Source organism: Microcaecilia unicolor, chromosome 3, assembly GCF_901765095.1.
Source record: "Microcaecilia unicolor chromosome 3, aMicUni1.1, whole genome shotgun sequence".
In the NCBI taxonomy this organism is placed as follows: domain Eukaryota; kingdom Metazoa; phylum Chordata; class Amphibia; order Gymnophiona; family Siphonopidae; genus Microcaecilia; species Microcaecilia unicolor.
In genome coordinates, this window is record NC_044033.1 from 32,351,025 (window position 1) to 32,375,654 (window position 24,630).

General features: G+C 44.5%; 1 protein-coding gene across 1 annotated transcript; it reads right to left on the reverse strand.

Annotated features, from left to right (window-relative positions):
• Positions 1 to 134: 134 nt before the first annotated feature.
• On the reverse strand, positions 135 to 20,600 carry LOC115464191 (GTP cyclohydrolase 1-like). The gene is made up of 6 exons (XM_030194583.1): positions 20,279 to 20,600; positions 13,325 to 13,434; positions 10,977 to 11,032; positions 6,147 to 6,178; positions 608 to 692; positions 135 to 261 (listed from the first exon to the last, which is right to left on the reverse strand). Exons 1-6 carry the CDS (start codon positions 20,598 to 20,600, stop codon positions 135 to 137), a joined length of 732 nt encoding a protein of 243 aa, XP_030050443.1.
• Between the last annotated feature and the right edge of the window lie 4,030 nt (positions 20,601 to 24,630).

A 24,630-nucleotide genomic window follows, 5' to 3' on the forward strand; every position in this document is an offset into this window, starting at 1 on the left:
ACCCCTGCAAGCAAAGGTATTTGCTGCTATGGGGTGTGGCGGGGGGAGCGGCAGCGGGGTGGCAGACTAAAATACTGCTTTAATAACTGACTCCAATAGCCATTTTTAAATGTTGTGCCTGAAGATATTTCTCTCTAGCTTTTGATCAGTGTAAGAAATTCTTCTCGGGTTTTTGGATCTTCTCGGAAGACACCATGCATGGTACTGGTCATGGTCTTGCTGTTCATTTTCTGGACACCTCTCATCACCATGCACATGTGGCTAGAGGGAGAGATTTCAAGAGAGTTATTCAGGACCATGCTACTAATCAGAAAATACCGGTGCGTCGGTTATCAGGATCATATTTGTCATGAGCTGTCTTTATATTAGAAGACTGGCAGTTTCTTGCAAACCCTGTCTGGTTAGAGGTAGAACTTAAAATGCATTCACTTGCACATTGCTTAACCAAGGCAATAAGAAACAATTGTTCTGATGACTTCGAAGTAATTGAGAGCAGAGCTTTGGCCTCTGTGAATTGCTCCCTGAGCAAAAATACACAAAGTAAGTAGCAACATGTGGGCCTTTATCGGGTTTACTGCTAAGTCATAACGGTTTAATAAATACTTACGCTGCTTCTATAACAACAGCGACCCCAGCAGGTTGCAGCGCTTCAGTGATTGCTGTGGCGATTTGCTTTGTAAGTCGCTCTTGAACTGAAAAAAAGTTGAGATGTTTTTAAAGCATCAACATATCCTGATTGATTCTATAAAAGTCACCAAAAATTGTGCATGCAAATTTTAGGCAGCCTCTGATTTGTGTGTGCAATTTAATAGAATAATGAGTCTATTAGTGCCAATACTTGGCTTTTTAGAAAGTAATTATTGGGACTAATTAGATTTAATTGGGAATTACGTGGGTAAAGTTAGGGGTGGGATCCATGCCTATAATTTACACGTGGCCTGAAATAGGGGGCTTGGAAATAGGAGGGTCATGGGCATTTTGGGGGTAGATCAAAGCGTGGTTTTGAGTTATGCACGTAATTATAGAATAACAGTGCTTAATGCGTAAATTTAGGCGTGGGCATTTGCACCACATTTTCATTGGTACAAATGGTGGTGCCTAAATTTACATGTGACCTCTCCCCTTAAGCGTTAAGCGTTAGTCTATAACCCACACCAAACTTTAGGCAAAGCTTATAGAATACCGCTTAAATGGGGGGGGGGGGGGGGGGGTGTGTTGGTGCCGATTTTTTAGATGCCATGTATACAATCTATCCCATAATTACATAGTAACACGGAGGGGCATTTTTGAATGGGGACGACCATCTCTAAAGGCGCCCAACTATAAGGATGGTGCCACGAAGGGGCAGGGCAACGCGTATTATCGAAACAAGATGGATGTCCATCTTTTGTTTCGATAATATGGTCGGGGACGCCCAAAACTTGACATTTAGGTCAACCTTAGAGATGGTTGTCCTCGGTTTCCGGCGATAATGGAAACCAAAGACGTCTATCTGAAAAACGTCCAAATCCAAGCCCTTTGGTCGTGGGAGGAGCCAGCTTTTGTAGTGCACTGGTCCTCCTCACATGCCAGGACACCAACCGGGCACCCTAGGGGGCACTGCAGTGGACTTCACATATTGCTCCCAGGTGCATAGCTCCCTTACCTTGGGTGCTGAGCCCCCCAAACCCACCCCCAGGTCCGCCTGCCTAAAGTACACTGCACCCACTACAACTGCTCCAGGGACCTGTATAGTGCTGCGATGGACCTGAGTATGGCATTTGAGGCTGGCATAGAGGCTGGCAAAAAAGTATTTTTAAACTTGTTTTTATGGTGGGAGGGGGTTAGTGACCACTGGGGGAGTAAGGGGAGGTCATCCCCGATTCCATCCGGTGGTCATCTGGTCAGTTCGGGCACCTTTTTGAGGCTTGGTCGTGAAAAAAAATGGACCAAGAAAAGTCAGCCAAGTGCTCGTCAGGGACACCCTTCTTTTTTCTATTATCGGCCAAGGACGACTATCTCCTAATCACGCCCCAGTCCCGCCTTTGCTACCCTGCTGACACCCCCCCCCCCCCCCCCGAGAACTTTGGTCATCCCCGCGACGGAAAGCAGTCGTGTGTCAAAAAATCGGCTTTTGATTATGCTGATTTGGACGATCTTGTGAGAAGGACGCCCATCTCCTGATTTGTGTCTAAAGATGGGCGTCCTTCTCTTTCGAAAATAAGCGTGATAGTAACATAGTAGATGACGGCAGAGAAAGACCTGTACGGTCCATCCAGTCTGCTCAAGAAGATAAACTCATATGTGCTACTTTATGTGTATACCTGACCTTAATTTGTATCTGCCATTTCAGGGCACAGACCGTAGAAGTCTGCCCAACACTAGCCCCGCCTCCCAACCACTAGCCCCGCCTCCCACCACCGGCTCTGCCACCCAACTTCTGCTAACCTTCTGAGGATCCATTCCTTCTGAACAGGATTCCTTTATGTTTATCCCACACATTTTTGAATTCTGTTACTGTTTTCATCTCCACCACCTCCCGCGGGAGGGCATTCCAAGTATCCACCACTCTCTCTGTGAAAAAAATACTTCCTGACATTTTTCTTGAGTCTGCATCCCTTCAATCTCATTTCATGTCCTCTAGTTCTACCGCCTTCCCATCTATGGAACAGGTTTGTTTGCGGATTAATACCTTTCAAACTACAACATTGTTTTCTACTATTGACATAGTTCAGTCTTCTATACATTCTATTTATTAACTAAGGGGTCCTTTTACAAAGGTGCGCTGAAAATGGCTTGCAGTAGTGTAGGCACAGGTTTTGGGCACGCGCCAATCCATTTTTTAGCGCACCTGTAAAAAAGGCCTCTTTTTTTCCCGACAGTCGACATGCGGCAAAATCAAAATTGCTGCGCATCCATTTTGGGTCTAAGACCTTACCGCCAGCCATAGACCTAGCGGTAAAGAATCTGGGTGGTAATGACCTACATGTGTCAAATGACACTTGGCATGCATCTGTTATGCGTGCCAGAAAATAAAAAATATTTTTCAGACGTGTGTAGCGGACGCGCGCCAAAATTGAAATTACAGCAAGGGCAACGCGGCAACCGGGCGGTAACTCCAATTTGGTGCGCTTTCGGTTCATATAGGTGCTTACGCAGCTTAGTAAAAGGGGCCCTAAGTCAGTGGTTCCCAAACCTGGTCCTGGAGGCACAGCCAATCAGGTTTTCAGGATATCCACAATGAATATTCATGAGAGATTTGCATGCAGTGGAGGAGGTATCGTGGTCAGTGTTAATCTGAATTTTTCAATACAGACTGTAGGAACATGGTTGGGATAAGCACATAATCATTAGATTAGACTTTTATTAATCCCTGTGACCAGTATGGTGTGGGTGCCATAATGTTTAAAATGTGTAATATATATGAATGCGATTTGTTTAGGTAGTTTGGGTGTTTATACACAGCACTATAACAATGTGATTTCAGATTTGACAGTTTTTAGTACATTTTGTAATACATAATAATTTTTAAATAACTCATAGTTTTTTAATATGTGATATGAATATTCATTGTGGATATCCTGAAAACTGTAGATAATAAACACAGTTATGCACCCTGGAGTAGAGTGAAAGGGCAAAGGCCATAAATCGTGAGGCCCAAGAACTTATGATCTGATATGATATCCTTACGTGCAAACAGGCCTGTGAAAGGAGGAAGCATAAACAAACATGGGAATGTGGTTTAGCAGGTGAGGGAAACCAGATGGCTTTGAAAGAAGACTAGATGATCCTGGGTAAGATAACTTGTTGAAGCGTTGTAAATCATTGTTAAATACAAAGTGTATAAAAATAGCTGTTTCAGTTCTGTATGTTGGAGCGATAGATACAGCCAGCATATTTATGCAGTAGTTCCATCCTCCCATGAGAAAATATTAATTATATCAATATACTTGGTAAGTAAATAAATTACCTTTCTCATAGACGGCGGCCCTGGTCTTTTATCTCTACAAATCATGGGTAACTGATATATGAAGATTTGGAGAGGTGGTAAAAAAGACTTAAACATTTAATTATATGGGTTCAATTCATTGGTGACTTCCTGACGTGGATTAGACGGGAGCTTTATGGTGCTTGGATTCAAGCTGCAGGAATCCCGACCTGACTGGCTGGGGTACCTCCAGGACCAGGTTTGGGAACCACTGACTTAGATAATAAATAGAATGCATAGAAGACTGAAGCTGCATAAACATCTGGATATTAGCTATTCAGAGCTACACTGATTTGCAGGCACATGTGACCCTAGTATCACTAGTTTCCTTAGCAGCCAGAGCAGGGCTTAATTTCTAAGCAAAATCAGAAGTGGAGCTGTGGAGCAGGGGTCAGAAGGAAGGCGGGCCAGGGGCAGGAGCAACAGGAGAAGAGAGACTGGATTAGGGAGTAGAGTAACTCTTCATTGATTGGCTCCATGCCTGGAAGAGAGGGGCTGAAGTAGAACACTCCTGTTCCCGCGAGTCGGAAAAGAAATGACAGAACTGCACTCTAGACCATTCCCCTAGAAACTAAACCTTGAGCTGAAGGTGGTACATGCCCAGGTAGAAGAATGGATGTATATGACCTGGAAATTTTTCTGTCTGATTCCCAAAAACAAAGAAAACCAAGGGAGAAGCCAATAAATAAGGTCATATAAGTCAGAGTTTTGGAGGGAAAAAGGTCTGTTGACTCTTTTCTACCACCTTGAAGCAAGAAGAGCAGCAGTCCATGTCTTGAGCCTTAGGAGATCTTAGGACAAAGGAAAAAGAGAGTGGTACCCTAGAAAAAAAGATGAGGGGGATATCTAACAGAAAGAGGATCACCCAAAAGTAAAGCTGAAATCTTTGTAACAGGTTGTGCAAGCTGTTGTGTCAGTGGCATAGCTACGTGGGGCCATGGGGGCCTGGGCCCCCCAAATTTCCTGTGGGCCCCTGGTTTTGCTGGTGGGGGTCCCTAACCCCCACCAGCAGAAGTGTTGTCCAGCGCTGGTCTCCGGCACTGCCGCGTTGCCTGTCCTGCTCTGTTTTCCCCTCACGTCCAGCACGCTCCTTTTAGAGAAACTGAACATGCTCAATTTCACTAAAAGGAGCTTGCAGGACGTGAGGGGAAGATAGAGCAGGGCAGGCAATGCGGCGGCGCCGGAGACCGGCGCTGGTCAACGCTTCAGCTGGTGGGGACTCAGGACCCCCGCCAGCCAAGGTATTTGCTGCGGCAGTGGATGGGGAGCGGCAGGGCGGGCAGTAAGGTGGCGGCAGACCAAAATGTGCCCCCCACCTCGGGCTCTGGCCCCCTCCCACCACGAGGTCTGGCTTAGGGTTACCATACGTCCGGATTTCCCCGGACATGTCCTCTTTTTGAGGGCATGTCCGGGGCGTCCGGCGGATTTTGCCCGCGCCCACGTTTGTCCGGATTTCTGGACAAACGTGGGCGCGGGTGCGGGCAGGCGCGTGCGTGCGGTGGGCGCGCGATTAGCGCCGTGGGTCGTGACCTGGTCTCCCATCCCCTCCCCTTCCTTACCATGTTCCCTGGTGGTCTAGTGACGTCTTCGGGGCAGGAAAGAGCCCCCTCTTTCCTGCCCGGAGCGCTGCCTCCCCTGTCTATCATCCTTCTCGGTCTGGCTGGGGATTCAAAATGGCCGCCGAGATTTGAACTCTCGCGAGGCCGCTTCAACTCTCGGTGGCCATTTTGAATCCCCAGCCAGTCCGAGGAGGATGCAGCAGGCAAGGGCAGGCAGCGCTCCGGGCAGGAAAGAGGGGGCTCTTTCCTGCCCCGAAGAGAAGACGCTACTAGACCACCAGGGCTAGATAGTAAGTGAGGGGGGGAGGGGACTATGTGACGGGGGGGGCGTGGCGGAACCCGACCTGAAGGGGGCGTGGCATGAGGCGTGGCGGGGGCGGGGTAGGGGGCGTGACATGTGTCCTCTTTTTCAGAGGACACAAAATGGTAACCCACTCTGGCTACGCCCCTGTGTGGTGAGTGTCCCCTTTTCCTCTCCCTTTTGTTTCATGTGTGGGGAAAACATCTAGCCTAAGTTTAGAACATAATCAGGAAGGAGAGCAGTGTTTGTTCTCTGTCTACCAAGTACAACATACTATCCTGAGGCAGCTAAAATGTAGGTTAACAGAAGACACACCAACCTTGCAGTCGTCGGCAGTAGATTTCCACAATCCTGAAAGAGACAACACATTTTAAGAAACCATTGCACAAGATTCCCACTTCAAAACAAGTGGCAGAACTGCAACAACGGCAAATCCGTCAAACTCTGAGCTCCTAAGAATTGAGAAGCTTGTGTGCGTAACAGACACCACATAGAGGCATATTTTCAAAGCACTTTGGGAGGCTAAGTTCCATAGGTTTCTATGGAACTTTGGGAGGCTAAGTGCTTTGAAAATGAGCTTGATACTCTACTTACCATTAAAATAATACAGGTACTTGAAGCGTGATCTTTTCACACAAGCATGTCTCTCAAGTAATATTTTCAGCTTTATATAACTGTGTGATAATATTATATGTTTTGTTTGCTTTTGTTTCCCTCTATTTTCCAAATTATGTTTTGAAAATATTTATTTTTTTAAATCTAAGTTTATTCATTTGTATTGCATTTATTTGATGATGTTTGTAGCTATGCTCTATTTTTTTATGATGATTTATAAATTCGTATCGGACACGCGCCAAGTGGCATTTCGTGCGCGTAGATCATTACCGGCCGTTACCAGGTGAGACTTTACTGCTAGGTCAATAGCTGGCAGTAAGGTCGCAGACCCAAAATGGATGCACAGCAATTTTGATTTTGCCACACGTCCATTTTCGGCAAAAATAAAAAAACGGCGCTGAAAATGATTCTGTGCATGCCCAAAACTCACGCCTTAGTAAAAGGACCCCTTAATGAGCAATTATTGGCACTAATTAGAGTTATTTAACATGTGCACATGTAAATTTAGGCTTAGGATCTATGTGGCTCAAAAAAGGGGGCGCGGAAATGGGTCATGGGTGTTTCAGGGGTGTGGTTTCAAGTTACACGCAAAATTATAGAATATTTGGGCTCCGCATGTAAATTTAGGTGCGGGCATTTGTGCCTCATTTTCATTGATGCAAATTTCCTGGGCTTAAGCTCTATTCTATAAACCGTGCCTAACTTTAAGCCTAACTTTAAGCATGGTTTATAGAATTCTATATATTTTTGGTGCCATATACAGAATTTCTCACGTGTTAAAAAGGGCAGACTCTTCTTAAAGAGTGCATACTGTTATCAGTGAACGACATTTTGTTACAACTGGCAGCTCATCCTACTAGGAATCCCGCCATTACAAAAGAAGGCTCTGTTTACTAAACCACGCTGTAGGCATGCTAGTGTTTTTAGCGAGCGATAAAAATTTGCGGGCGCTAACACTAGAGCCACCCATATATTCCTATGGGTGTCTCTAGCGTTAACGTGCACTAAAAATGGTAGCGCAACTTAGTAAATAGGCCCCTTAGTGTTTCATTAGGGTATACGTATTGCACTTTAAAGTAAACCATACTGTCCATCTCTTCACTTCTCTCTCTCCTTTCCCATTTATCCTTCTCTTCTCATCCTTTTCATCTATCCTGTGTCCGCTTATCCATATCTCTTTCACCATCTTTCCATTTCTCTCGCCTTTCTCATCCTTCGCATCTCACTCCCACAACTTCAAACCACATTTAAAAACTAGATACATAAAAAGAAGTTTGAGAAACTTTTAAATCACTGCAGTGTACCAAAAATAAAAATAGTTTTTTTATTTTTCCTTATCATACTTTTTTTTTCATTCACTTTTCTGATCTTGTTCATTCTCTTCTTAGTTTCTTTTCCAATTTTTCTGCTATTTAAAATTGTGCGGCACATTTCTCCATTGCCTTTTTATTTCCTTCTGTATTTGTGAGGGAACCCACAAGCAAATGGCTTCTTTTGCTTTATGATGCTTGGTGTTTCACTCATTTATTTTATTTATTGCATTTGTATCCCACATTCCCCCACCGATTTGCAGGCTCAATGTGGCTTACATAGATTTGATGACATTGTCATAACAGGATACCGGATACAATTAGTAATGTGTAGCGCTTAGGAAGGGGTGAGGGAAGAGGGAAGAGAGTTGTTAGGGTAATTATAGGAGGTGTGCGCTCATAGTTGAGTGGACTTAGTGAGGTTATAAGTTCTCATTGTAAGCCTTGTTGAAGAAGAATGTTTTCAGAGATTTCCGAAAGATAGATGTTTCTTTGATTGCTTTCAGGTTTGTAGGTAATGTATTGCATATCTGCGTGCTCTTGTAAGAGAATATAGTGGCGTGCATCATCTTGTATTTAAGTCCTTTACAGCTGGGGTAGAACACACCACCCGAACTCTCGTCCACGCTCTCATTACCTCTCGCCTGGACTACTGCAAATTACTCCTCACCGGCCTCCCACTTAGCCATCTATCCCCCCTTCAATCTGTTCAGAACTCTGCTGCAGGTCTCATATTCCGCCAGAACCGATATACTCATATCACCCCTCTCCTCAAGTCACTTCACTGGCTTCCGATCAGATACCGCATTCAATTCAAGCTTCTCCTTCTTACCTACAAATGCACTCAGTCTGCTGCCCCTCACTATCTTTCTACCCTCATCTCCCCTTACGTTCCCACCCGTAACCTCCGTTCATAGGATAAATCCCTCCTCTCAGTACCCTTCTCCACCACCGCCAACTCCAGGCTCCGCTCATTCTGCCTCGCCTCACCCTATGCTTGGAACAACCTTCCTGAGCCCTTACGCCAAGCCCCCTCCCTACCCGTCTTCAAGTCTTTGCTTAAAGCCCACCTCTTCAATGCTGCGTTCAGCACCTAACCCTTACCGTTCAGTGAATCCAGACTGCCCCAATTTGACTGCCCCAATCGGACCGACCGTTCACTTGTCTATTAGATTGTAAGCTCTTTGAGCAGGGACTGTCTCTCTTTGTTAAATTGTACAGCGCTGCGTAACCCTAGTAGCGCTCTAGAAATGTTAAGTAGTAGTAGTAGGTTGAGAAATTTACGGGATGATCTTGTGGCGTTTCTGGGAGGTAGGTCTATGAGGTTTATCATGTAGATTGGGGCGTCTGCATGAATAATTTTGTGTACCAACGTGCAGATCTTGAACGCAATGTGTTCCTTCAGTGGAAGCCAGTGAAGTTTCTCTCTTAGTGGTTTTGCGTGTGATAAGAACATAAGTGTTGTCATACGGGGACAGACCGAAGGTCCATCAAGCCCAGCATCCTGTTTCCAACAGTGGTCAATCCAGGTCACAAGTACCTGGCAAGATCCCAAAAGAGTAAAATAGATTTTATGCTGCTTATCCTAGAAATAAGCAGTGGATTTTCCCCAAGTCCATTTTAATAATGGCTTATGGACTTTTCTTTTAGGAAGCTAGCCAAATGTTGTGAGAATTTGTTTGACCCCTGATGCAGGCACTGTCAGTGCCGAAACACAGCTGTGTCATGTCTTCTTGCAGATGTTAATGATGCTGCCCAGTGGCGTTCCTAGGGGGGCTGACACCCGGGGCGGATCGCCGATGTGTCCCGCCCCCCAGGTGCAGCGCCCCCCCCGGATGCAGAGCGACCTCCCCCAGCGAAAGGACACCTCCCCCCCGTGAAAGAACGCCCCCCAGGTGCACGCTGCTGGGGGGGGGGTGCCGCGCACTCCTGTCCTTCGTTTGTTCCATGCTCCCGCTCTGCCCCGGAACAGGAAGTAACCTGCACAACAGAATTGATGCAAGTTGCTTGCAAGAGTGAGCACTGGTCAAAAATCCTTAGTGCACTACGGAATCTAATAACAGTTGGTTTAGAAAATCAGTGTAGATAGAAATCAAATCCTGCTGAGCCAGCGAACAATGAGTACAGCGGAAGGTCCGACCCCTGATGCAGGCATTATCTGTGGCGCAACACAGCTCTGTTGGGTCTTCTTGCAGATGTTATTCATGCTGGCATAAAGCAGTCTCTGGTTCCACCACTGAATTGTGTGCTTCACTTTTGTTTTATCCCTGTTGATTCTATCTGTGGAGTTTTTGTCCTTCTTTGGTTTTTCAAAACCCAGATGAACAACATATGGGAGTGACTGGGCAAATGGCAGATGACGTTTAATGTGAGCAGGTGCAAAGTGATGCATGTGGAAAAGAGGAACCCAAATTATAGCTACGTCATGCAAGGTTCCACGTTAGGAGTCACCGACCAAACTTGACAATTAAATGTTGTTTAATATTAATACGTAAGTGTGATTACTAAATAAGTATGTAAAATTTCACTTTAAATTTCAAAGTGGTTGTTGAGAAAACAGCAAAAATCTCTAGGGGGTTATTTTATAATGCCTCACTCTATAGATAGATTTACCCAGATTTGAAACTAATTACGTACAACACTTTGATTTATAAGCAATCATAAATTTTAACAGTAATGACAAATAATTTGAATTTTGGATAAGAACCTAGAATAACAAGAGTATTAATAATATTAATGTTAGTAATAAAGGTAATAGGAACATGCATAATATTCATTAAATGTAGATTTGTTATTTAGAGCAATGCTGCTTAAGCCTCTCCTGAACAAACACACCTAGCCAGTTGGCTTTTCAGGATTCCCAAATGAATATTCATGACATAGATTTGCATACAATGGGTGTCATATATATGCAAATCTGCCACATGCATATTCATTTATTATTTAATGAATAATTTTTGTTTTAATCATGCATCTTTGAAATGTATTTGTGATTTTTCCTAATTTATGTAAGCCACATAGAACTGAATTTGAAATTTGGATTTCTGTGGGATATAAATCTAATCGAATGAAAAATGAAATGGAAATGAAAACCCGACTGGCTAGGTATGCCTCCAGGAGAGGCTTGAGAAGCACTGATTTAGAGGGCCAGATGTATTACAAAGTTTGTCTCTGTCTGTAGGAAAAAAAAAATCTGAATTCATCAGGCCTTTAGTTGTACTTACCTCGCAAGCTTGCTTAATCCAACAACCTTCTTTATTGGTAGGTAGCCAATATGAACCTACAGAAAGAAAAGCGCTGGAGGTGAACAAGGTACAGAAAAGCACATGCAAATGTGTCAACAAAGAGTTTGGTACAAAGCTAGTTTATCTGGGAATAGCTCAGATTCAGGTGAGAAGTTATCAACGTAGGCTGCTCTTAAGAGAGGTTATTTTAGCATAAGGGTCTTACTGGATAAATGGGACCCTGTGGAAAAATAACCTGTCTTAACATTAATGGGGCCCTTTTACTAAGCCGCGTAGGTGCATACGTGTGCCCAACGTGCGCCAAATTGGAGTTACCGCCCGGTTACCATGTGGCCCTTGTGGTAATTTCAATTTTGGCATGTGTCCGCTATGTACATCTGAAAAATATTTGTTATTTTCTGGTGCACGGCAGCTACACATATCAAGTGGCATTTGATGCGCATAAGGTTGCCATTTCAGAAGAAAAATTGACACATATATGTAAATTTGATGATTATTTCACAAACCCTCTCTGATGCTATAACAAACTAAAATTAGATTAAAGTTTTGAAGTCACCTCAATAAGGCCAACACACAATCCCTCCACTGCAAAATACTAAGCACAAACATGCAAAAGCACACTCAGAACTGATAAATTCAAAATAACATTGTTTTCTACCTTTGTAGTCTGAGCATTTTATTTTTCCATTCGATTTGATCTGTTTCTTTTCTGCTTTTCCAGGATCTCCTGTCCATTTGACATTTCTTCTCTCTCCATGTCTGTCATCCATCTTCTCTGTCCTGTCCAGCATCTCTCCTCTGTGTCCCTGTTCAGCATCTACCCTCTTAGCATCCCTATCCATCCCTTTTCCAGCATTGTCCTGTGTCTCCTGTCTCTGTTCTTACTCCATGCCCAGCATCTGTTGTCTATGCCCTGTCTGTTCCCTCTCTCTTCCCTTACTCCTATACCCCACAGATTCAGCATTTCTCCCTCTCTATGTCTGGCATAACTCCTTCTCTCCATCTGTGGGCCCAGCATCTCTCCTCCTCTGTTCCACTCCCCACCCTTCGATCAGGTCTCTGTCTCTTTCTTCCCCCAGTCTGGTCGCTCTCTCTTTCTCCCCTGTTGTGTTTCCCTTCCTGGCAGGTCCAGAACATATCCATCTCCCTCTCCCTCCAACCCGACCCCGGCCCAGCACATCTCTATCTCCCTGGCCCAGCACATCTTCATATCGCTACGGCCCCTCTCCAGCCTAGCATGTCTCCATCTCCCTCCACTCCCCCAGGCCAGCATATCTCCATCTCCCTCCAGACCTCTCCTTGGTCCCAGGACATGTCCATCTCCCTCCAGCCCCCAGCCCAGCACATGTCCATCTCTCTCTATTTCCCCCTTGAGTTTAGCACATCTCCACCTTGCAGTCCCCCACCCCCATTTCCATAGTCCATCATATATCCATCTCCCTCTTCCTTTCTCCCTCCCCCATCCAACGGGTCTAACATATTTCTCCCTTCTCCCCATCTCAAATCCAGGTTCTCTCCCTCAGTCCTGGATCCTCTAAAGTTGCTTCATCCTAGGCGCGGGCTATGATTAAAGCACACTGCTGTGGCCAGCATCGGGGCCTTCCCTCTATCTGTCTTGCCCATGCAGAAGCAGGAAGTTACCTCACGGAAGGCGGGACTGGCAGAGGGAAGGCCCCAACACCAGCCACAGCAGTGTGCTTCAATCACAGCCGGTGTCGGGGATGAAGCAACTTGAGAGGGAGAGACGCTGGATTTGAGGTGGGGAGGAGAAAGAGGGACAGGCTGAGGCTGCTGCTGCAGGGCCCCTGGCAACAGGAGGCCCTGTGCGACCACCTCTGTCGCCCCTGACTAATACCAGCTCGGGAAGCAAGGCTTGCTGATGACACAGACAAGGCTGCACACAACCCAAAAATGATGCTCCTTGTCACTTTTATGCTTTCATTTAGCATTTTGGTGTAATTATTTCCTTGCTCTCGAGAGCCTTAACTTCAATCATATTTTTGTAAACTAAAATAGAACTAGGTTACAGATGTTTCACAGCTGAACAGACTAAAGAAGGACTGTTTTCAGCTGTGTAGTGATATTTGTGAAATTAATTACATGCAGGTCTAGAGCTTCTATGCATGGCCACAAAGTAAGTACCTGTACATCAAATCCCGTTATCTTTCCCTTTACTGTTAATACTAGGATTAGTTGAAATCTTGCACTGATACCATAGATATTGATTACAGGTCTCTGTTTTTCAGTGGATAGTCTCATTTTTGCCACTGACTTCAGAATTATTCATAACAATAAGAAAATAAATAATTGGTCTCGTGATTAACTACCTTGCCATAGAAAGGAACCAAGTGGTGCTCACAGAGAGAAAACATATCAATATCCTTAACGATCACCATTTCATCATGGTCTTCATCAAATACTGCATCATTGAGGATGTCTGAAAGAAGAAATCAAAAAGACAACAGGAGAAAAACTCAATGTGCAACATCAATGCTTGATTAGATTTGATTTATTGCACTTTATACTCTGCCTTTCACAATACTTGTCATGAAAGGTAGCTAGTGGCATAAAGTCTCCCCGAATAGTTCTCAAAACACAGGGGGGGGGCCTGTATCTTCTGAGGTAATTTCTCCTTGCTTGGGGGGGGGGGGCATTCATTTGAAATTCTGTGAGTGATGCTTGGAGATTTTAGACATGTCTCTAGAGACCTTTACATTTCTATGAAGCCCCAGAGTCTCCAGTTTAACTAGTGGAACCAGTGGCGTTCCTAGGGGGGGGAGGGGGGGCGGTGGGTGCGGTCCGCCCCGGGTGCACGCCGCTGGGGGGTGCCACGCGCGCCTGTTCGTCGTTCGTTCCATGCTCCCTCTGCCCCGGAACAGGTTACTTCCTGTTCCGGGGCAGAGCGGGAGCATGGAACAAACGAAGGACAGGAGCGCACGGCACCCCCCCCCCAGCGGCGTGCACCCGGGGAGGCTTCTTTCACGGGGGGTCCTTTCCCCGGAGGGGGGTCACGCTGCATCCGGGGGGCACTGCACCCAGGGGGCAGGGCACATCAGCGATCCGCCCCGGGTGTCAGCCCCCCTAGGAACGCCACTGAGTGGAACCAAACAAGCTTAGGGGTGATTAGATAGAACTACTACTACTACAACTATTTAACATTTCTAAAGCGCTACCAGGGTTACGCAGCGCTGTACAATCTAACAAAGAAGGACAGTCCCTGCTCAAAGGAGCTTACAATCTAAAGGACAAAAAAGTGCAGTCAATCAAATTGGGGGCAGTCTAGATTTCCTGGATAGAGGTACAATGGTTAGGTGCTGAAAGCGACATTGAAGAGGTAGGCTTTGAGCAAGGATTTGAAGATGGGCAGGGAGGGGGCCTAGCGGTGATTAGATGGCAACACCAGTGATTGCAAAGGAAGGCCAGTACTGGGCAGACTTCTATGGTCTGTGCCCTGATCGTGGCTGAACAGCTTTGGATGGGCTGGAATGGGGTTTCAATGATAACTTCAGAAGTTGGAGTAGAAGGCCAGGGTCAGGCAGACTTCTATGGTCTGTGCCCTGAAAATGGCAAGGACAAATCCAGATCAAGCATACGTATGTAGTATCACAACATACCCTACGCTATAAGTTTATCTTGTGGGGCAGACTGGATGGACTGTACAGGTTTTTATCCGCCAATATCTACTATGTTACTATGTTAAATTTGCATAAAACCCCAGAGTCTCAAGATTAAATGTAGAGTTCCCAGTTATGTGAAACAGTGCTGTAGGAAACGTTCTCTGGGACAATAATTCTATGCTGAATTATTTCAGGAAGAAGTCCTTTACCATTTCTGGAGTCTCTGTTTTCTTTATATTTGTAATTTTAATGTTTAAAAAAACTTTTATACTACACTTCTTACATTCTGAGCAGTTTACAAATTCATGCATAAGAAAATATGTTGGACTCACTATGCCAAATAAAACCTATCACTGTACAAAACTGACCACATCAGCACATCTTTAAATTAAAAGCTGATGATATAAAACACCCTGGACACAATATTCAGCCAGCAGAAATCAGCATATTGATGACCTCTGCCAGCAGTCAAATCCGAATATTCAATACCGGGCCATATCCGGTCTTCAGGATTGAATAATCCATTTTTTCAGATCCAGCTAATTCATAGCCAGTTAAGTCCAATATTCAGGGCAGGGAACAAAAGCACTAGGATCCTTTAAGATAGGGGGTGTCAACTCAAGTTTATTGGACAGACCTGACACGGTCCATGTTTCGGCAGAAACTGCCTGCGTCAGGAGTCTTGAGACAGTGCACAAATGTCCAAAAATTGCATAAAATAGCAATCAAACGCTGCTTAATCAGCTGAATTCTAACTCAAACCAAACCATAGAACAGCTCTGAGCATTGGTTTTCCCGGTGCCTATTTTTCAGTGCTATTTACTGAATCTAGTCCAACAAGTAGAAATTGGTAAGGGATGTGATTTATAGACAAAAAAAACTCTAAATCGATGAAAGGTGAGTGAACGCCAAATAGGAAATCCCTGTCAAAGGAATACAAATGTAGATTTTTGGCACATCTAAGCCACACCCAAACCATGCTCCCAAGGGATATGTTGGGAGTGTGGTTTAGGTGTGGCCCAGGTGTGTCAAAAATCTACTTTTGTATTCCTATGACAGCGATTTCCTATTTGACGTTCACTCACCTTTCATCATTTATGCCCACTAACCACCAGTCTTTTTAAAGTCTTGATTTGGTGCGTTCATTCTTCAATTTCACCTTCAAGTTACCATCATATACTACAAATCATACAGACTCTCGAAGCAGGCATTGTTTGCTGAAACACGGTGCCGTGTCGAATCTTATCTACCATTAAAGAACATTTTTCTACTATCCATTTCCTTGGCTTTTTACAAGTGTCTTTGTTGATCATGTTACTCCTCTGCTGCTGCATCAAAACCATACCCCAGTTCTGCCCCCAAATGCTCACAACTGTCCCCTTTTTTTCAGGCCATCCATAAATTTTAGGCGTGGCTCATGCGCCTAGCTTTACTCATGTAACACCCAAATAAATCTAATTAGTGCCAATAATTGCTTTTTAAAAAGCTTGTTAAAAAGATTGGACCGACCTTAATCATGCGACCGAGTAACCTCAATGACCTTAATGAACAAACAATACCACTTCTAATTTAAAATCGACTACTATGCAACCATACAATGCCGACTAATCCCACTACCAAACACTATTACTCTCACCCTAATGTTGCTACCTGAGCAACAACATAATGCTGACACCTACACAAGATCACAATGCATTCTTCCACCATGTATGTACGCACTTGATTGCAAAACCATGTGCAAATCTGTAGTCCGGAAATGGCAATCGCCATTACGGCAAATGTAAGCCACATTGAGCCTGCAAATAGGTGGGAAAATGTGGGATACAAATGCTACAAATAATAATAATTATTATTATTACACTAATTGGCTCGTTATTCAATTAAATTGTGCGCAAGTCGGAACTGTGCCTAAATTTGCGCGTGCAATTTTTGGCATCCTTTATAGACAACTGTGCTGTGGTGTCACCCCGCCTGCAGGGAATCTGAAATACAAGACGCTCTACGCTTTTTCCTTCTCGTTCATCAGCCCTCAAACCTGGAATGCTTTGCCGAGACTCTTGAAAGAGACATCAGATCATCAAACTTTAAAAAAACTGTTAAAAACTTATTTGTTTACTAAAGCCTACCCCGAAGTCAGCAATGTAATTTAACCTCCTTTTTCCCACCGTTTTGGTAGTTTACCTGCTCTTTACCCTCTGTCAGCTTCTCCTCGGTTGCTCCTGTTTTCCCATCTATATTCTCTTATTTTAGCTCCTCTGTACTTCTTTGTATCCTATTACTGGAACAATTTTCTCCTGTTGTATTATGTAATTTTCTTGTAACTTTGTTAGCTACATTGAGTCCGCCTAAGCTGGGAAAATGTGGGATACAAGTGGACCAAATAAAAGAATCAGGAGGTTATTTATTTTTTTGTTACATTTGTACCCTGTGCTTTCCCCACTCATGGCAGGCTCAATGCAGCTTACATGGGGCAATGGAGGGTTAAGTGACTTGCCCAGAGTCACAAGGAAGTGCCTGTGCCTGAAGTGGGAACTGAACTCAGTTCCTCAGAACCAAAGTCCACCACCCTAGCCACTAGGCCACTTCTCCACTGTTGCTACTATTTGAGATTCTACATGGAATGTTGCTATTCCACTAGCAACATTCCATGTAGAAGTTGGCCCTTGCAGATCACCAATGTGGCCGCGCAGGCTTCTGCTTCTGTGAGTCTGATGTCCTGCAGCCTTCTACATGGAATGTTGCTAGTGGAATAGCAACATTCCATGTAGAATGTCTAATAGTAGCAACATTCCATGTAGAATGTCCAATAGTAGCAACGTTCCATGTAGAATGTCCAATAGTATCTATTTTATTTTTGTTACATTTGTACCCTGCGTTTTCCCACTCATGGCAGGCTCAATGCGGCTTACATATTATATACAGGTACTGCAGAAAGGCTCATTGCCCCACTCAACTAATTCTACTCCTATTACATTCATTACCAAGGAAGGCAATGATTGTGAAACCCTTGGCTCTCACAGACCCATTTCAGTTAGAAATCAAGTTATTACAATCCTAGCTGTAATTTTGGTTGATAGACCAAAACGTTATATCCTTAAGTGGGTCAAGTTAAGTTCTGAATAGGAAGGCAGTCAGCAGTAACCACAATTCCCCTACTTTAAGAAAACTTCACACCCAGGGGTCCTTTTACTAAGCTGCAGGAAAAAGGGCCCTGCGGTAGAGGCAGGGGCCATTTTTCCCACGCGCCAGGGCCATTTCTTTTTTTAATTGCTTTATTCTTGCATACCAAGAATACAAACATCATAAACTTGAAGATCAGAAAAAACCATCAAATATCAATTAATCAAAAAGAAAGAAAAATCTATATTTAGTCCACAATATGTAGAAGGGTGAAATGAAAATGTAATCAAGGTAATAGCCAGGGCCCTTTTTACTGAAGTGGGTAAAAAGCCCCCCCCCCCCCCCCCCCCCGCCCCGCCCCGCCCCGCCCCGCCACACAGTAAGATAACTTTTATTGCATGACCATGTGGTGGGGAGCATTTACAACTACCCATTGAGGTGGTAGTAAGGGCTCCCGCGGTAACCCAGCGGTAACTGGGCAATGTGTGGTTGATGCCTGATTACCACCGAGTTACCGCCGCACTAGAAAAAAATTAAAAAATTTCTAGAGCAACGGAAGTGGCATGCACTCAACCCAGAACTATCACTGGCAGCCGCGTTGGGCCAGCAGCAGTTCAGATTTAGCTTTCGGTAAACCCACGTTGGGCTTACTGCCACTTTGTAAAAGACCCCCTCCCCCTAATTTCCAACTAGTGCACAACTTTGGGCATACAACTTATAGACTAAGATCAGTTGTGTAAATGCTAGTAGTCTATAACCCATGCACGTAACTGCCTGACATGGCGCTGACCTGCCCGTGCCCCCCCCCCCAAAGTCCATACCCTCTTTGAAGTTAAACGCTTTGGAATTTGAGTGCACAACTTATTGAATACTGACTAAGAGTATTTTATTAGTTGTGTGGCTCACCAGTGTAACCACAGAAAAGCTGGTGGTGACGCCGGTGAGCCACATGTTCGTGGCACTGGAAAATTTGTTTTGCTGCTTGTGAATTTGGGCTTGTTTCAAGTGGATAGCCTCTCGTATCAACCCCCGATGCAGGGGCACATATGCCAAAACATGGCCCGTGTCGGGTTTCTCAATAAGAAATTGCTATCCCAGCTCCAAAGGCCCCTGGTAATTTTTGTTCTTCTGTTCATTGTTTTGTACTTTGGATACCCTCTCTTTCTCCTGGATAGGATATCTCTTTGACATTTCATATGTAGAGGAGTGGCCTAGTGGTTAGAGTGGTGGACTTTGGTGCTGGGGAACTGGGTTCAATTCCCACTGCAGGCACAGGCAGCTCCTTGTAACTCTGGGCAAGTCACTTAACCCTCCATTGCCCCAGGTACAAATAAGTACCAGTATATAATATGTAAGCCACATTGAGCCTGCTATGAGTGGGAAAGCATGGGGTACAAATGTAATAAAAATTGCAAATGACTGCCCATCCCTACTTTTGCAGCATAGTTCATAGGCGTTACGGGAGTCCAACCAAACAGCAATACAACAGAGCTGCCACCTGACTCAGTTCCAGGAAGAAAAGCTCTTGGCCAGTCCTGGATTTAATTTCCAAAGCAGTGTGGGATTTGTAGCCCTTGAGTCTCCCCATTGAAATCAGCATTGCTGGTCCCAGAATGCATCGGGATAAGGTTGTCAAAAATCCAGCACTGGCCCAAAAATCTCCCTCCTAAAGTGGGCCCCTCATCGCTCTGTAAGAAACCTTGGTCCCTCAAAGTTGTTATAGCCTTCAAAGTTTGCTACAGCCAGCTGCTTTTGTGCACATTATTGCAGGCGATAATTAAATCAAAACAATTATCTAGTTGTAAGAAGAGACATACAGAATGCAACTCCTTAATCCTGAGCTTCCCAAACTGTGGGTCAGGACCCAAATGGGGGTCACGACTCGGGTGGACTCCCCAGAGGTGCATCATTCTGCATCTCCAGGGGGGGGTTACACAGTTTTATTTGGCAGCTATCATGGGGTCACGGCAGGGGTGTGCTGGTAAATTTTTAACAACAGGCTCTTTCTCCGGAAGTAGCCAGCTCTGCAGTTGGAAGGGAGCAACACTTGCCTCTCTCTCCTCCCTCCCTTCGTGCGGGCACATCTAGGCATACCTTTGCTGGCAGCCAATAAATGGACTGCCACCACTCTCACATGCTGGAGAAGTCCCAGCCTGCTGCCCAGAGCTGGAAACAAGGAGCGGGGAGCAGCAGTTGTCTATTTACTTGGCTGGCAGGGCTCAGCATCCCCACCAGCAAAGTAAAAGATAATTCAGCAGGGGGCCCAAGCCCACATTTTGGGAGCCAGTTGTTAAAGTAGCCATGGAGGGCCCAACTTTAACAACCGGCTCCCAAAATTCTTAAAAACTTAACAACCGGCTCTTGCGAGCCTGTGAGAGCCTGCTCCAGCACACCACTGGGTCACGGCCACAAAAAGATTGACGAGCACTGCCCGCCTTAATCATTCAACACAGAATTAAAGGCAACAGTGAACGGCACTAGGTAAAGATTCATGCACCACAATCACTATGAATTCCTCTCATAATGAAATAAAGAAACTTCTACCATGGATAGACTCTTGGTAACCTTTCGTGAGGAACTGCATGGCTTTCGCGGCTCTGCTTGGAGTCAGCAGCAGTCCTTCCCTCTCTGGATTCTCACCCAACCCCTTCAGAATACTTGCATAAGCGTCCACCAAGGTAGATAACTTCTTTTCTTCCTCTTCCTTCTCCTCTGGAGAACGCAATTTTAAATGATTCCCCTTTGCACACTGTTTCATTTCTGTTGTCAAATTCTTCAACCCACAGAGAAAGTTGCATTTCACTTCTTTTATGTGGGGGCAACAGTTGAGGTTCTTCTGTCCATTGGCCACTGCTCGGTGTTCCATGCTGCGCGTTGTCTTCCACTGGTGACTGGTGGACGGAAAGAGGATGAACTGGTTTTCACCGCAGGAGATTGAGGCGATAGACAGGGTTTCCCTGTGACAGACTGGCCTTCAGGCCCATTTATCCTTCTTTGCTGAAAAACGTCATCTTGCTCTATGGAGGAGTCACTGTAGAAGAAGATGACGTTTTCCAGGGAGTCAGTAGGGACAGCGCATCCTAAGTGACTTTTGTCACATCTGGCTTGGTCCCCTGTGACTATGCTGTAGCTGGCTGACACATTTATTGGAGGAAACAGGCAGCAGATAACTGAGTTATCTCTTGCTCTGATGTGGGAAGCGTGAGCAGATAGCTGTTCCCTTTCCCTCTCCAAGCAACAGCAGCCCGTAACTGGCTGATATACGTGCTGACAACTTACAAAGACAGCTAACAGGATTGTGGTATTGGACAGGGATTACGCCAGTCCTTCTGCCTTGATTCATTACATTTTATATGACAAAAAGTCACACATATTAGGTTTTGAAAACTTTCTGAATACATGGAACTAGATTCTATATGTGGTGCCTGAAAATTCCACGCGGAAAAAAAATACGCCTAGGCGTATTCCGTAAAGTAAGCCTAAATTTTATAGAATAGGCTTAAATTCCACATGGTGTATAGAATATGCAGAGGGCCTCACCATTTACGCCATAGTTTACTTGGTATAAATCCTGACACCTAAATTAGGTGCAAAGCAGTTGTATGGTGCGGAGGAGTAGCCTAGTGGTTAAAGCACCAGTCTTGCAATCCAGAGGTGGCCACTTCAAATCCCACTGCTTCTCCTTGTGATCTTGGGCAAGTCACTTAACCCTCCATTGCCGCAGGTACAAACTTAGATTGTGAGCCCTCCTGGGACAGAGAAACATCCAGAATACCTGAATGTAATTCACCTTCAGCTACTACTGAAAAAGGTGGGAGCAAAATCTAAATAAATATTCTATAGCTACAAGCATAAATCTTAGAAACACTCATGCCCCGGCCATGGCCCCTTTTCAACTATGTGACTTAGAATTTATGCACACCATATTACAGAATATGCTTAGCGAGTTCTGCACGTAAATCTTAATGCCAATGAGTGCTGATAATTGCTTGCTAGCATTCAATTGACAGTGCTGATTAGCTAGCTGACCAATTAAGCTACGCACAATTTTATAGAATATGCTTCAATTTCCGCACGGAAATTAAGGTGTGATATATAGAATCCGGCAGATGATGCAGAAAGTCATCACAAGCAGAATGCGCAGATACTGTGAGGTGCAATACGCATGTTACTGGACACAGCACAATGCACAAAGAGTTCAGCACAGAAGTTAATTCATTCTACTACTACTACTACTACTACTTATCATTTCTATAGCGCTACAAGGCATACGTAGCGTTGTACACCATACACAAAAAAGACAGTCCCTGCTCAAAGAGCTTACAATCATTCTCAAAATTCAAGACTGCCTTGAAAATCTGTTTTTTCAATATGGCGTTTGGAGATGTTCGGTGTATCCAATCAGATAGTTCAGTGCCTGCAACTGCACTCAGCTGTATATTGTCTCCTCCTGTGTGCCTGATTTTAAAAAAACATAGTAACATAGTAGATGACGGCAGAAAAAGACCTGCACGGTCCATCCAGTCTGCCCAACAAGATAAACTCATATGTGCTACTTTTTGTGTATACCTTACCTTGATTTGTATCTGTTATTTTCAGGGCACAGACCATATAAGTCTGCCCAGCACTATCCCCGCCTCCCAACCACCAGCCCCGCCGCCTCCCACCACCGGCTCTGCCACCCAATGTTGGCTAAGCTTCTGAGGATCCATTCCCTCGGAACAGGATTACTTTATGTTTATCCCACACATGTTTGAATTCCATTACCATTTTCCTCTCCACACCTCCCGTGGGAGAGCATTCCAAGCATCCACCACTCTCTCTGTGAAAAAATACTTCTGACATTTTTCCAGAGTCTACTACTACTACTACTTAACATTTCTAAAGCGCTACTAGGGTTACGCAGCGCTGTACAATTTAACATGGAAGGACAGTCCCTGCTGAAGGAGCTTACAATCTAAAAGACAGGTGTACAATCTAGAGACAAGTGTACAATCTAAAAGACAAGTGTAGAGACAATCTGATAGGGCATACTATATTTCTCGAAAGGTTAGGTGCCGAAGGCAGCATTGAAGAGGTGAGTTTTAAGCAGAGATTTGAAGATGGGGTAGGGAGGGGGCTTGGCGTAGGGGTTGAGGAAGATTGTTCCAGGCATAGGGTGAGGCAAGGCAGAATGAGCGGAGCCTTCAATCTCATATCATGGCCTCTAGTTCTACCGCCGTCTCATCTCCGGAAAAGGTTTGTTTGTGGATTAATACCTTTCAGGTATTTGAACGTCTGTATCATATCACCCCTGTTTCTCCTTTCCTCCAGGGTATACATGTTCAGGATTTAAACTTCCTAATTTAATATATGGAGTTCCTTTCTTAATTTTATGTTTTATTCTTTGTAAACCACCTTGACCCGCTCGCTGGATTCGGTGGTATATCAAATCTGGAACAAATGATAAACAATAACTAGGGAATTGGCACCTAGCACTATGTACTATTTTCCACACCACTTTCTTGGCTCGGAAAAGCGTTGTAACAGAAGCAAGGCGCCAAAATGGCCCCAAAATGGCATATCCACACGGATCGACACTTATTTGCTTTGTTTCATAATTAGGGCTGCACTGAGTATTCACATTTGATTCGATTTGGCCCCGAATACATTAAGCGTATTCAGTTGAATAGTAATTTAAATTCGAATATGAATAATCCAGGTCTCTACTGTGCTAAATCCTTCTAAAATAAACACTTGATCTCTGATTTCACATTGCTTCTTTATTATTTGGTATAGTAAACCTGATTGCCTGTTGTTCGTATCTGGCCGAATAATTTTTCATTACTCGTATTTGGCCGAATAATAAAATATGCTATTTGGTACAGCTCTATCCCTGAGGATCTGAAAAGGGGATGTAACAGTGGGAGGGAGGGAAAACAGACAAAGCAGATTCGTATATGAAAAGAAACAGTATTTAATGGAAATTCGATGAAAATGAAATTAGAAAGCCCGACACAGGCCGTGTTTCGCCCAACTGGGATGCATCAGGGGCTAATGGATATCTGTGTGATCATATAATTTCCACTTTAAAATCTATTTGTTGAACTCACAAATGTAAAGTGGAATGAAAGGAGTACTTAACCGAAAGGCACTTCAAAGAGAAGAGTCACTCCAAAGCCGTGAAGTGGAAATTATATGATCACACAGATATCCATTAGCCCCTGATGCAGACCAGTTGGGCAAAACACGGCCTGTGTCGGGCTTTCTAATTTAATTTTCATAGAATTTCCATTAAATACTGTTTTTTTTCATATACAAATCTGCTTTGTCTGTTTTCCATCTTGGAGTTTGCAGATCGGTTACCCTGCTGTTACAGTGGGAGGGAGGGACATGGGTGGGTCAGGGCATTTCCTTAAAATGTGCGCAGTGTTATAGAACTTGGGGAATCCGCGCCCAAACTGCACGCTAGGATTTACACCTGGTTTCAGTTGGTGTAAAGGCTCACGCCCAAAATTGGGTGCAGATTCTGATGGTATGTGCTAGCCTATAAAGAGCGCCCATTCCAGAGCACCCTTTCAAGGATATCGTTCAGAGCTCATTTTTCAGCGAGATATAATAAATCCAGCCCAAAACTCACACAGTTGGGCACACATGATTGTTAATGAGACCATTAGGTATTCCTCCGCCGTGCATAGAGTAAACAAGGGATTTTAACATGCACACAACACAAGAAGTTCACCACCGGCTCCGAGGCAGCCTGGAAGGGTTAGTTGAGAGAATTTAGGGGCCCTTTTACAAAGGAGTGCTGAAAAATGGCCTGCGGTAGCGTAGGCACGTGTTTCGGGCATGCAGAATCATTTTTCAGTACACCTGTAAAAAAATGCCTTTTTAAAAATTTTTGCCAAAAACGGACG

Bases quoted from the DNA above. Each gene is read 5' to 3' on its own strand.
- LOC115464191 (XM_030194583.1), bottom strand. From the start codon at position 20,600: ATGGAACACCGAGCAGTGGCCAATGGACAGAAGAACCTCAACTGTTGC. The intron at 11,033-13,324 runs GTAGTTAATCAC...TTCTTTCTGTAG, and splicing joins TGGTTCCTTTCTATGGCAAG to GTTCATATTGGCTACCTACC. The intron at 693-6,146 runs GTTGGTGTGTCT...ACTTTTTTTCAG, and splicing joins CTACTGCCGACGACTGCAAG to TTCAAGAGCGACTTACAAAG.